Source organism: Helianthus annuus, chromosome 13, assembly GCF_002127325.2.
Source record: "Helianthus annuus cultivar XRQ/B chromosome 13, HanXRQr2.0-SUNRISE, whole genome shotgun sequence".
Taxonomy (NCBI): domain Eukaryota; kingdom Viridiplantae; phylum Streptophyta; class Magnoliopsida; order Asterales; family Asteraceae; genus Helianthus; species Helianthus annuus.
Genome location: NC_035445.2, coordinates 35,016,481 through 35,031,453, shown reverse-complemented (window position 1 = coordinate 35,031,453; position 14,973 = coordinate 35,016,481). Strand labels below are relative to the sequence as shown.

The 14,973-nt window shown below is 39.6% G+C and overlaps 1 protein-coding gene and 1 long non-coding RNA gene across 2 annotated transcripts; both read right to left on the bottom strand.

Annotated features, from left to right (window-relative positions):
* Nucleotides 1-7,026: 7,026 nt before the first annotated feature.
* On the bottom strand, nucleotides 7,027-8,142 carry LOC110900922 (calphotin-like). The gene has a single exon (XM_022147778.1). The coding sequence runs from the start codon at nucleotides 8,140-8,142 to the stop codon at nucleotides 7,027-7,029; it is 1,116 nt and encodes a 371-aa protein (XP_022003470.1).
* A 3,967-nt stretch (nucleotides 8,143-12,109) lies between these two features.
* LOC110902722 lies at nucleotides 12,110-13,330 on the bottom strand. The gene is made up of 3 exons (XR_002571361.2): nucleotides 13,187-13,330; nucleotides 12,591-12,644; nucleotides 12,110-12,286 (listed from the first exon to the last, which is right to left on the bottom strand). It is a non-coding gene; the product is annotated as an uncharacterized LOC110902722 (long non-coding RNA).
* Nucleotides 13,331-14,973: the final 1,643 nt, after the last annotated feature.

Here is a 14,973-nt window from a genome sequence, read left to right as displayed (position 1 = left end):
GATTACTAGGTTACTTTGTTCATTATTTTTTAAGAAACCATTTCATTTATCAAGTTCATGTGTTTACTAGAAGCTGATCATCATATGTTGTTATATGATCATCCTTCCACTTGCTAGATTAAATGTTTAAACATCACCTAGCAAGCTTCATGTGATGATTAGTATCATCATCTCATGAAATCAACTAGCAAATATCATTCATGCACTAAACATTATCATTTCACCCCATGTATCATCATATGTAAACTTTATGTTCAAGATTCAAGTTCAAGTCGTTTAGTGTTCTAGTGATTTCAACACAATACATCTTTTATCCACTAAAAATAGGAGTAACAAAGGTTAGAAAGAATCTTACTACTAGCTTCAAGCTAGGGAAGAACAATGATGAAAATTGAGTGGATAAAAGCAAACGGGTGATGTCCTTCAAGATCCTAGTCCACCAATCCTTCTAATACGGCTTCTTACACCTTGAGTACACTTGAGAATGGTTGGGATTGGAATGAAAAAGATGGTGGTGTGTGTGAGAGGGGTCGGCCGAGAGGTGAGGGAGAGGGTGAGAGAGTTGTGGTGAAGTTGTGAGGATGATGAAGATGGTTATGTTCTTATAATCCTCAAATCTCTATTATCCATTGGTCTTTATGTCTTAAGAAGTACAAACAATATCAAATCAAATCCCAAGGAAAATCATTGGAAGATTTAAGTAAGATTAGATGAATCTTGAGTGTGGGGCCACCCCATTTGGGCCGTAAATATCATATAGGGGGGGGGGGGGTTAAGTGTAAGTTGATGGTAAAAGTAGGTAATTTGTTAGGGGTTAAGTGTAAAAGTCTAGTGTTTTAGTGTATCATGCATTATGTAGTATGTTAAAGTGTTCGGAAACCATAACTAGCTTAGAAAAAGTAAAACAATGCTTCTAGCAATATTAGGGTGTTCCGGGTAATGTCCGGTTGTTCGGTTAGATACCGGTTCGTTAAAGTGTCAAGTTAGTCGGTTTTGTGTTCATTAAGAACCCTTTTGTGACACTTTTAATTCCCGACACTTAGGAAAGCATACAGGACCATTTTGCCATATTTTTGCATGTTACAAGCATGTTAAAATGCTGATTTTTTATGATTAAAGCAGAATTCTGCATTTTGAGTGGGTTTTAGGCGCTTTCCGGCACTTAAACTATCACCTAGTGACGCAGTTTTATGGTCCTTACTTCCCTACACTCCATACTAGTGTAGTACCTTGTCTCTGGCCCTTACGGGGTCTCAAAACATTGTCTGTCTATGTACTGACATTGTCAGCATGTTTCTGAGTTATCCGCTAACTATGCTAACCGTGCTTTGTGCATCGTTTTTGTCACTAAAGTTTGTATGTAATAAATGGTGTGACAGTATGTAATGTGATGCACATGTATGTATGATACCGAAATCATAAAGCAGTTTATATCATCAGTTGTAATTAAGCACAGTCATTAAGCATTAATCAATATTAATTAATTGTACGGATACCTGGATTTATGACGGTTGTCACATTCTCCCCCTGTCAAGAAAATTTCGTCCCGAAATTTTAGTTCTGCTACTAGATGCAGGGGTCTTGGGGAACAAATGTGGGTAGTTGGCTTTCATGCGATCCTCACGCTCCCACGTGAATTCTGGGCCGTGTCGTGCATTCCATCGAACCTTGACGAGTTTGACACTACTCCGGCGTGTCTTGTTAACGTTCCAATCAGTAACCTCAATAGGTTCTTCAGTGAAGTGGAGTGTGTCGTCAATATGAACTTCTTCGGCAGGAATGACAATTGTTTCCTAAGTTTGACTCTTTTTTTCAGATTTGATACATGAAATGTATCATGAACACCATTCAGCTCGGCGGGTAGATCTAACTTGTATGCTACCAGACCAATCCTTTCCAAGATTTTGAATGGACCAATGTATCGCGGAGTCAATTTCCCACGCTTCCCAAAGCATGCTACACCCTTCCAGGGTGAAACCTTTAACAAAACCATATCTCCCACCTCAAATTCCAAAGGTTTCCTTCTTCGATCCGCATAACACTTTTGCAAATCACGAGCCGCTTTGATGCGCTCTCGGATCTGGAAAATCTTGTCAGTTGTCTCTTGAACCAATTGTGGACCAATAAGCTGTCTATCACCCGCGTTAGCCCAGCATAACGGTGATCGACACTTTCGTCCATAAAGAGCTTTGAACGGTGCGGCTTGAATGCTTGCATGGTAACTGTTGTTGTATGAGAATTCTACCAAGGGTAAGTGAGTGTCCCAACTACCACCCAATTCCATTACGCAAGATCTCAACATGTATTCCAATGTTTGAATCGTTCGTTCACTCTGTCCGTCTGTCTGTGGGTGAAATGCAGTACTCAGATTCAGCTGAGAACCAAAAGCTTCTTGGAAGGATTGCCAGATCCTTGACACGAATCTTCCATCTCTATCAGAAATAATTAAGAGAGGCACTCCATGCCGTGCAACAATCTCTCAGGTACAGCTCAGCAAGCTTGCTCGTGGTGTCTTTTTCCTTGATTGCCAAAAAGTGTGCAGATTTCGTCAGTCGGTCTACGATTACCCAAATCATGTTATGACCTTTGGGCGTCCTTGGCAATTTCGTTATAAAGTCCATCGAAATCTGTTCCCATTTCCACTGGGGTATTTTAGGTTTTTGCAGAAGACCTGAAGGCTTCTGGTATTCGGCCTTTACTTTGGCGCAACTCAAACATTTGCCAACATAAGTCGCAACTTCGCCTTTTAATATCGGCCACCAATAAAAATCCTTTAAATCTTGGTACATTTTATCCGATCCAGGATGGATCGAGTACCGTGACTTGTGAGCTTCATCAAAAATTACTTCTATCAGACCACAAGACAAGGGAACCCAAATTCGTTTCATGAAGCACAATGTTCCTTCATCATTTGGTACCAACTGCTTCTCCATCCCACGGAGATACTCATTCTCAAGATTCTTTTCCTTAAGAGCTTCTCTCTACGCGGCACGAATGCGCAACGAGAGGTCCGTTTGTATGATCATTTCTAAAGCCCTAACCCTTATGGGCTTGATCCTTTCCTTCCGACTCAAGGCATAGGCGACCACGATCGCCTTCCCTGGGCGATACTTAATCTCACAATCATAATCATTTAACAGGTCAACCCAGCGTATCTGTCTCATGTTAAGCTCTTTCTGATCGAAGATATGTTGCAGGCTCTTGTGATCAGTAAAGATTGTGCATCGCGTGCCATATAAGTAATGTCGCCAGATCTTCAAAGCAAATACCACCCCGCCTAATTCCAAATCGTGCGTGGTGTAATTCCTCTCATGGACCTTCTACTGGCGTGATGCATACGTTATAACCTTCTGTCGCTGCATCAATACACATCCCAGACCTTGACGCGAGGCGTCGCAATATAGCACGAAGTCGTCAGTGCCTTCGGGTAGAGATAAAATCGGTGCGTCGCAAAGCTTGTTCTTCAACAGCTGAAATGCTTCTTCTTGCTTGTCTCCCCATTCATACTTCTTGTCTTTCGGTGTGAGGGAGGTCAATGGTTGAGCGATTTTTGAAAAATCCTCGATGAACCTGCGATAATATCCTGCCAAACCTAGGAACTGTCGAATCTTGGTTGGCGTTTTCGGAGTCTCCCAATTCTTGATCGCTCGATCTTTGTGGGATCCACATGAATTCCATTCCCGTTAACTACATGACCAAGAAACTGGACTTCGCGTAACCAGAACTCGCACTTCGAGAATTTAGCGTACAACTTCTCTTTCTTAAGCATCTCTAAGATAGCTCTTAGATGTTGCTCATGTTCTTCCTTCGTCTTCGAGTAGATCAAAATGTCATCAATAAACACGATCACGAACTTATCGAGGTATGGCTCACAAACTCTGTTCATCAAATCCATGAATACAGCTGGCGCGTTTGTCAAACCAAATGGCATAACCAGGAACTCGTAATGTCCATAGCGAGTCCTAAAGGCCGTCTTTGGAATACTTTCCTCTTGAATCCTCAACTGGTGATATCCCGATCGAAGATCGATCTTGGAGTAAAAACTCGAACCTTGTAATTGATTGAACAGGTCATCAATCCTTGGCAAGGGATATCTATTCTTGATAGTCAACTTGTTCAGCTCGCGGTAGTCGATACACATGTGAAAACTACCATCCTTCTTCTTAACGAACAAAACTAGAGCTCCCCAAGGCGAGAAGCTAGGTCTGATAAATCCTTTATCCAGTAGCTCCTGAAGTTACGTTGACAGCTCTTGCATTTCTGAAGGTGCAAGTCTATAAGGTGCCTTAGCTACAGGCGCGGCGCCTGGAACTAAGTCGATGCGGAATTCGACTTGCCTTTGCGGCGGCAATCTTGGCAAGTCTTCTGGAAAGACATCAGGATACTCCTTCACGACTGGAATATCTTCTAGCTTCAGTTCAGTGGCTTCCTTATCCCCAATATGTGCCAAGAAGGCAACACATCCCTTCTTCAAACATTTTCTAGCCTTCAAGCAACTAATGATCCTTAAGGGCGTATCGCGCTTCTCTCCATGAACCACAATTGTTTCTTCATTCGCCATCGGAATGCGAATGACCTTCTCATGACACACAATCTCGGCTCTGTTGCTTGACAACCAATCCATCCCTGCTACCACGTCGAAGCTTCCCAACTCGACTGGTAGTAGATCAAGTGTAAACTCGTGCTCTCCCAGTTCTATCACGCATCCTCTAATGACTTTCTTCGTTTCTACTAGCTTCCCATTAGCTAGTTCTATCGAATAGGGGATATTTAACTTACTGGCTACCAACCCAAGTATATTCTTAAATTCTAGCGATACGAAACTATAATCGGCACCAGTATCAAATAGCACAGATGCAAAGCGTTGGTTGATAGGGAACGTACCAGTAACCACATTTGGATCTTGGCGTGCTTCTCTCGCTCCGATATTGAAAACTCTTCCTTATGCTTGATTGAGCTTTGGGCATTCTCTCTTGAAGTGCCCCATGTCTCCACAATTAAAATAACCTAGTCCTCGACCATTACCGTTTTCATTACCACCTCGATTGTTGTTTGCTCCCCGGTTACCAGCTTGATTCCCGACATTTCCACGATTTCCATTTCCGCCATTCCCTCCTTTTTGGCGGTTTCCATTACTGTTTCCATGACCTCTTTGATTACCATGACCAACACCAGTACCAGCCCAGCATGTTTCCTTCGAATGGCCGGTCTTCCCACAAGACTCACATTTCCTTAACCTGCACTGGCCAGAATAATGGTATTGGCAGACATCACATTTGGGCAGAGCGCCCATGTATCCTTTTCCATTGACTTCAGCACCAGTTTTAACTTCATCTGGTGGGTTCACCTCCTTTTTCTTGTTTGCGCTGCTGGTACCCTTTTTAAAGTTGGAGAACTTCCTTTTGTTCTCTCCCGAGGACTCAATGTGAGTTTCTTTCTTTTTCTGGTCGGAATTCGAAAACTTGTTTAACCTGATAGCTTCTTCGGTCAGTGACACGCTCAGATCGATAGCCTCAGTAATTGTTGCAGGCTTTGACGATGTTACCATACTCATAATCTGAGGTACCAACCCCCAAATGAAACGCTCAACGAGTTTGAATTCCAGACTGACCATGAATGGTACCACGTGAGATAGATCGTGAAATCTCTGCACATATTCGGCGATCTTCGTGCCGCCCATCTTGAGGTTCCAGAATTCAGTTTCCAGCTTTTGAATTTCGGCCCTGGAGCAATACTTTTTAAGCATGAGTTCCTTTAACTCATTCCAAGTCAAAGCGTATGCTGCTGCCTCTCCCAGAGTTTGGACTTGGAGATTCCACCATGAAAGCGCTCCGTCTATGAACAATCCGGAGATGTAGGTGACTTGTTGTTCTGGTGCGCATTTGCTCATTCTTATCACTGAATTGGTCTTCTCCGTCCATCGAACAAAAGCCACAGCACCTCCGGTGCCATCAAAATTTAGCGGTTTACAGTCTAAAAACTGCTTAAAGGTACAGCCTGTACAAGTAACGTCATTCATAGGAAGCATTAGCAAATGCACATAGGATATCCAATGGTAACGTAATGTGTCCCAAGCGACTTAAACATTACCATCTGGTGGGTTGTTCCTCGAGGTACACCCGCTAGTTTCAGCGCGTGAGGCCTCGTAATCTGCTATTGCTTGGGAGATCCTTGCTTGTAATTCGGCCTCGGTAGTGGGCAAACGATTTTCCCTTCGTGGAGGCATCTTCTATAAGAAGATTATATAGGTCAGGTCTTATGCATATAAGTATGTAGTACGCGTATGTAATGACTTTTATCAACACAAGTAAATACATAACATCCCATGTCATAACACAAACAAGTAATCCAACAATGCATATAATGAGAATGTTGCGATTGAGCTATCATATATCAAGACCATAAGTATAGTTTACAAGTTTCACAATAGTATCATACATCAAAGGAGACTAAGGTTCACATCACCCTTGTCCGAATCGTCTAACAATTTACACACAATCAAAAGTCAAAAGTCAAAGTCAACATGTGGTCTTCAAAAAGCTGCACAATCTGGCTCAATAGCTGCACTCTCATCAAAAGCGTGATATCTGCATCAAACCAAAAACCTCTAAGTTGATGGGGGAGGAGGAGGAGGTGGTAGAGGAACGAAAATCAACCTGCGCAAATGCGCTAAATCCTCCTCAAGTGCGTGAACAATACGCAGCAGGTAAGCAATCTGCTGCTCCACAGTGAGGAAACGAGCGCCAAACTCTAGATAGGACTGAAGAGGAGCCGGCGGAATCGCGAATGGTGACTGACAAGTGCAAAACGGAGGGCGCGGGATCCTCTCTAACTCAGTGACTCTAAGACTCAACATATCCTGCTGGAGCTGCAAGGATACAAGCAGATCATCCCTCGAATATCCAATGTGGAAGGGATGGTATGGATCATATATAGGCATCACGTTGGGCGGAAACCAAATAAGTGGCTCGCCCGTGGGTGCAGAAGAAGAAGCAGCGTGTGTGAACTGTGGCATGAAATGATCGGCTACTGACATAAAAGGTACGTGACTGGCCTGCTGGCTCGATGGTCCTTCCCCGGGACGGGGGGATGGATATCCTGAAGAAATGTGACTGGCAAATCTGTGCGGTGCATATCTGACTCGTGTGGGTAAAACTGAGCGATATCAATGGGTGCATGAACAGGTGCAGATGGGGGAGTAACGGGTCTGACAAAAGGAGGATAGTCGTCGTCGTCCTCAATCCACCCATTGTGAGTGTGAGCATATCTGGGGTCTACATGGGTAGCAAAAGGAGCGTGGTCTGTGGGTGCAGGTAGAGGGTCCGGAAAAGGTGGTGCGACAACAGGTACATCAACAGGGAGAGGGTCATGCACAGGTAGTGGGTTGTGTGCCGGTATAGCCTCAGGTGCAATCTCAGGCTCAGGGTTAGCTGGAGCATACTCAAAATCAGCGGGTATATCAAAGAGCTGATCATCAGGTATGACAGGTGCCTCAAAAGGCTGCTCGTCAGGTACAAACTCAATCTCATGATCAGGGTCAAAGTCGTGTGGAAAGATGGGTGTGGCAGAAATCGCTATGTCGGAATCAGTGTCAGTGGGATAATGTTGCACGCCCCGTGCTTGTAAAGTAACAGATGATACCGAATCAAACGAATCAGGACCTGAATGGTCAGATGAGATCTCAACAGCAGGAATCTCGACCAACGGAACAACAATAATATCAGCAACTGGAATCTCAACAAGAGGGATAACAACATCGTCATCGACTGGAATCTCTGCAAACGGAATAGCGACATCATCATCAACCGGATCCCCGCCATCCTGGGCATCCTTAGGGGGACCCTCAATAAGGAGATCGATGTCGTCGTCTGACATATCATCAAGAGGCAGATCCTCCAAAGGAAATGCAGCGAGGGGAAAAGGAGCAGGGATCGGGACAAGAAGTAGATCCCCATCATGAAAACCATCAGCTATAGGTATGCCATCTCCAAAATCTGGTAAAGCGAATGGCTGAAAGTCATCATCGTCGCTGCTCGTAGTGTCTGAAGTGAAAACCTTAGGGTCTGTGGCTATCTCGTCATCTGAGACTATGGCCATAGGGTCTAATGAATCGGATACTCCACTCTCAGAAGAAGATGACATAGTGTCTGTGACAAAACAATCACACATGTGCACGTATATCAATAATCATCAAATAAGCATGTAAGTCATAACAATGTAAGCATGTAATCATCCTAGTCTTCCCCAGACTATCCCACCCAGCCTCTTAGACTGAACTCCCTAGTCTCTCAGACTAAAACCTTCCCAGTTTCTCAAACTGAACTACCCAATCTCTAAGACTCAATCTTTCCCAGTCTCTAAGACTCAATTTCCCCAGCCTCTAAGACTAAACCTCTCCATCCTCTAAGACTGAACCTCCCCAATCTCTAAGGCTGAATTTCCCTAGTCTCTAAGACTAAATTTCCCTTGTCTCTAAGACTGAACTCCCCCAGTCTCTACTGAACCTCCCTAGTCTCTAAGACTGAACTCCCTCAGTCTCTAAGACTGAACCTCCCCAGTCTCTAAGACTGAATTTCCTAAGTCTATAAGACTAAATTTCCCCAGTCTCTAAGAATGAACTCCCCCAGTCTCTAAGACTGAACCTCCCAAGTCTCTAAGACTGAACTCCCTCAGTCTCTAAGACTGAATTTTAAACATGACCTTTTGAAATGTGTTTTGTGCCTTATGTTTGTAAAAATGTTTGTTTCCTGGATCTGGACATTTTGTGTATGCAATGTAAAAATGTTTTCGTGAGAGCCCTAGTGATCGTAGTCTAGACTCGAGAAAGAATCCAAGTTCGCTACGATCGATGCTCTGATACCAAGCTGTCACACCCTGGCTTTTGCGGAAGCATGGTTTTTTTGGTGTGACTTCTTAATACCATAGCAATCAATCATAACAATGCTATATGATAAAAAACAGTAGATGTTTATCCATTAATTAAGTTTAGAAATACCACAATACTTGTCTTGAAAACATCGATACCAAATTTAAATTACAAACCATGACATGTTCAACTGAGTTCATAAAGACTCCACAAAAGACTTTAAATAAAACCTGAGCTTAGAAACATGTATCCCGTCCAGGATTAGGATACACCCTCTAAACTCAACAACCATGGATAACATCTTTATTTCACGACGCAGCTTGAAGACACATGCATACCCCTGCCAGATCCATTAGTTCCCTGAAATACATGTAGTTTGAAAACATCAACAAAAGTTGAGCGAGTTCATGTGTATGTGAGTATGTATAAACCTTTAAAGTATGTCTCTATGAATGTAAGTCCCTGGTATGTAGCAATAAGGAAAAAGAGATCACCAATGGGTTGCAAAGCCAATGGTATGTGTGAAATGGTGCAGGAAGACTCAAACCCAGCAAATTTGTACCGGGCCTCCGGCTGGAAGACATAGTCACCACTATGGGCCACCCTGGACCCCATGGGTGTGGGCTCGCTACACCCAAATAGATCTATCACTCATGTCCCTCGGTCCTATGACAAGGATTAATGGCCTTAAGTGTCGTACCCACCCTTCACATGATCTAGTAGTAAACCCTCCTTAAGCTAATCATACCATGTATAAAACGTTTATAATAATTGTAACATGTATTTCACCCCTGAAGTATAAAACTGAAAACAGTTAAAAGAAAAGGGGGACATGAACTCACAGTATTGCGTCTTCAGAACTAGCAACTCAAGTCTCCACAGCAAACACGACTACCTACAGTGTACTAACGTCTATTAGACGAACGGGCCGTGCCTTGGCTTAGAGTTTAACGTTTTTGAGTTGCGTTTCTTATGTTATTCAAAATTATAATTATTTGTTAAAATAAATTATTTTAACTTTAAATTATATTTCGTTTTGGAATAATTGTTTGACAATAGTCTGTATTAATACTTCTCAAGTATTTTCCTTCCCAAGGATGGGGGTATTTTATACATGTACCTTTGTATTCTCAAAATAATATATTTTCAAGTTTAACTTCAGAAAATATATATGTCGTATTTGTCAAAAATAATGTATTCCCAAGAAAATATATTTTTCCCAAAAATCATACTTTCACTTCTTGTATCCAAAATAATATTTACCAAAAATATATGTAATGATATTTTTCGGAATATTTTGTAAGTTACGTTTTCTCGTTCGGTTTCACGATATCAAGTGTGTAACTTATATTTTAATCCTTGTGATTTTTGGTATTATTTTGGAGTTGTAAATTCTTGGTATTTGTATGTTACATTATTTTATCCTAAAATAATATTACTATTCCACAAAGTATACAAATATTCACACATGTGTCTTAATACAAAATATATATTCTAAATATATATTTATCCATTTTTATTTACAAAAACCAACCTCCAATATTTGTATTTTATTACAAAAATTATGGCAAAGTTTATATTTGAAAAACATAGTTTAAAATACACTAGTAAACACTTGTTTAGAAAATATTTTCTAGGTGTTGGTATTTTTAGAAAATTTCGCCATAGTTTCCTTTGAAAATGGAGGTGTCCATGCTATTTAGCATATCATTTTCTTTTAAAAATCAACACATAATGATCAACAATCAACCCTAAACAATATTATACTTACCAAGTGCAAAAACTATTCCATTTAGAATACAACATGAACTTGATCTTTCCAAAAACGCGTAGTAACTTGGTAAAGTGTTTAGTAGCCTTAGTTATCCTCCAAAATATATTTACTTCTTGGTAAACTTCATTCTTGGAAGTTTTAGATATTTACAACTTGTAAACACATTTTGCAAAGATGTTTATTCATAACATCTTCTTGCTTCATAGGTATTTCTACACTTATTTTATCACCAAAAATAATGCAAGTTCAAGTAAAGACCATGATCTTCTAAAAATCATATTTTAAACGTGGTTCTTTGGAAAAATCACTCATACATCTTAGATTTATAAGATTACTAGGTTACTTTGTTCATTATTTCCCAAGAAACCATTTCATTTATCAAGTTAATGTGTTTACTAGAAGATGATTATCATATGTTGTTATATGATCATCCTTCCACTTGCTAGATTAAATGTTTAAACATCACCTAGCAAGCTTCATGTGATGATTAACATCATCATCTCAAGAAATCAACTAGCAAATATCATTCATGCACTAAACAATATCATTTCACCCATGTATCATCATATGTAAACTTTATGTTCAAGATTCAAGTTCAAGTCTTTTAGTGTTCTAGTGATTTCAACACAATACATCTTTTATCCACTAAAAATAAGAGTAACAAAGGTTAGAAAAAATCTTACTACTAGCTTCAAGCTAGGGAAGAACAATGATGAAAATTGAGTGGATAAAAGCAAACGGTTAAGGTCCTTCAAGATCCGAGTCCACCAATCCTTCTAATACGGCTTCTTACACCTTGAGTACACTTGAGAATGGTTGAGATTGGAATGAAAAAGATGGTGGTGTGTGTGAGAGGGGTCGGCCGAGAGGTGAGGGAGAGGGTGAGAGAGTTGTGGTGAAGTTGTGAGGATGATGAAGATGGTTATGTTCTTATAATCCTCAAATCTCTATTATCCATTGGTCTTTATGTCTTAAGAAGTACAAACAATATCAAATCAAATCCCAAGGAAAATCATTGGAAGATTTAAGTAAGATTAGATGAATCTTGAGTGTGGAGCCACCCCATTTGGGCCGTAAATATCATATGGGGGGGTTAAGTGTAAGTTGGTGGTAAAAGTAGGTAATTAGTTAGGGGTTAAGTGTAAAAGTCTAGTGTTTTAGTGTATCATGCATTATGTAGTATGTTAAAGTGTTTGGGAACCATAACTAGCTCAGAAAAAGTAGAACAATGCTTCTAGCAATATTTTGGTATTCCGGGTAATGTCCGATTGTTCGGTTAGATACCGGTTGTAACGTCCAAAATTTTCTTTTTTAATTTATTAAATAACAACGTACTTTTCTAACGAAAATTGGGCATGACCCGTTTGAAAAACGAGCGGTCCCCTGTTTTACATAATCCAAAATCATTCGAAAGACACAACATACACATCAAAACATACCATGTTTTACTTGCAAAACCATTAAGTTTATGTACGTACTTACGACAAGTTTTTCAAAAGACAAACATAATAAAACTAGGTTTAACTACTAGACGAAAACATAAGTGACAAAGTATTAAACATTGACTTTTACAAAATGCGGAACGCTTGACGGGCTTGAGGCGTGTTCGAACCGGGCGGAGCTTGATAGCTAGACATGAGATTTACCTACATGACCACAACATCAAAAACTCATTAGAACAAAAATTACTTTCTTTAACCCAAGAATCTAACTTACGGGCTAGAAACAAATGTGACATTCACAACTTGTGCTTTGCTACATTCTTACATCCTTGCACGGTAAAATGTTCCAACGGACTTCATACCATTCCTTCTAAACTTACAATAACATCATTCGACCCTTTCAAGAGAAGGGTCTATGCATACATCTTTCTCCAATTTGATTCGAATTAACACATTATTGATAAACACATATCTATGATGAAACCAAAAATTTGTACAAGAAGCGTACCTCGGTCTTGATCCCCTTGTTGCTTCACTTTACTCGAACTTTCTTCCTTAACGCCTACATATAACCATTCATTCTTTTAATTCATGTTTCATGCTCATTTACACATATCAATCGATAAATCATCATACAATTTACTCATGCTTCATAAACATGTTCAATTCACACAAGTTCATGGCTTATATGACTAGCATTTTCATTAAGGCATTTTGTCAAACACTTGATGTGCACATTATCAACAAAGCACAAAGTACAAGTATTTATTGCATAACCCTACTTATTCACCTTCTAATCTAACAAGAATCAATCAAGTTCATGACTTTCTTTCATCCTACACCATCTTAACTAATCTAATTTCTCTATCACATTCAGATTATGTATCAATTCACCTCCATAAACATATCATCATAATTCATCATGTTCATCTTTTTCCTACAACAAGTGGGTATGAACCCTAATCATCCAAACAATCAAAATTATACAAAATCCTCAGTCTATTACGAATTCCTAACTCAGAATTACACAAGATTTCCACATGATTTCATGATTGGGTTAAAACCCACTTTCTACAAATCATCAAATCATAATTTTCGACTTACCTTGTGTTGAACAAGCTTAGATAGTTAAAGATTGGAGCTCATGCATCAATTTAGGCCCTTAATTCCTTCCTAATCTTGTGATTTTCTGAAAGTTAGGGTTTGTTCTTGGCTTCTCCCTCTTGATCGATCCCACAAACACACCAGTACGTGTGTTTTGTGTTTTCCCTTTTTCCTTTATTTGTTTTAATTAAAACTTTTATTCTTTTTAACAAGTTTAGTCCCTTCACTTTCTTAGTTTGTTTATTTATCATTTAACTTTTCTTCCTATCAAGTTACTAGTATAACTACTTAACTAGGTTAAATATAACTTGTCTAGACATTTCAAATAACATAAATAAATTGCACATTTTGGGGTGTTACACCGGTTCATTAAAGTGTCAAGTTATTCCGTTTAATGTTCATTAAGTACCCTTTTGTGACACTTTTAATTCCCGATACTTAATAAAGCATACAGGACCATTTTGCCATATTTTTGCATGTTACAAGCATGTTAAAATGCTGATTTTTGATGATTAATGCAGAATTCTGCATTTTGAGTGGGTTTTAGGCACTTTCCGGCACTTAAACTATCACCTAATGACGCAGTGTTATGGTCATTACTTCCCTACACTCCATACTAGTGTAGTACCTTATCTCTGGCCCTTACGGGGTCTCAAAACATTGTCTGTCTATGTACTGACATTGTCAGCATGTTTCTGAATTATCCGCTAACTGTGCTAACCGTGCTTTGTGCATCGTTTTTGTCACTAAAGTTTGTATGTAATAAATGGTGTGACAGTATGAAATGTGATGCACATGTATGTATGATATAGAAATCATAAAGCAGTTTATATCATCAGTTGTAATTAAGAACAGTCATTAAGCATTAATCAATATTAATTAATTGTACGGATACCTGGATTTATGACGGTTGTCACACCCGTGGTATTTGTATTTAATTTGGCAGCGGAAATATTAACAGGATCGTTTAAACTGAAAACCCCCAATTATTATATTTCACATTTTTGCGATAAACCCCATAATTTACAATAAAGGAATTTCACGGGGAAATTCCCTGTTTTACAAAAAACATGTTTATTTATTTTATTTACTGAGCCACATTCTTCAAGTCGTAGTGCTATGCGGCACTCTTTCCTGGTTCACAGTAAATCACCTGAAACATGTTTACAAAGATTTTATCAGCGGGGAAATACTGGAGAGTCATTCAATTTGCACAAAACGACACATTGTTACAATTTACAGCATTAAGAGTTTTTACATTTTCCTTATCAATTAATTATCTGGTCCAGTTGTCACTCGACCGGATCTATGACTGTGGACATATCACTAATTAGGCTCGCCCACCTAAGAGTGATAAATCATTAGTAGTAATGTGCACAAAACCCCCACAAACTGCAAGTAATTAAAGATTAGCAAAGACTTAATCACTGAAAAATATAACTGGAAAACATTTAGGGTTTTGTAATGCAATTTGATAAAAAGAGAATGACTCACATTTCAAGTTTAGTTGGACAGAACTTTGCCTACTGATTTAGCCTTGTAACCTAGTTAAATAACAATGCACACGAAACTAGGTCAGTAACTTAATATAACATTTACGATAAACTCACGAAATCAAAACCATCACGACGAATACAAAGTATAGCCCGAATTCGGACATCACTTAAACATCCATCGGATCGGTTTCAATCGATCGGACATTATATCGTAGCAGTGATCGAGTTATTACCCTGTAATGGTAGCAGCGTCTCGATACCTTAACACTCATTTTTAAGCAGAATATGGGC

Coding starts and splice junctions, on each gene's coding strand:
- LOC110900922 (XM_022147778.1), bottom strand. CDS start 8,142: ATGTCATCTTCTTCTGAGAGTGGAGTATCCGATTCATTAGACCCTATG.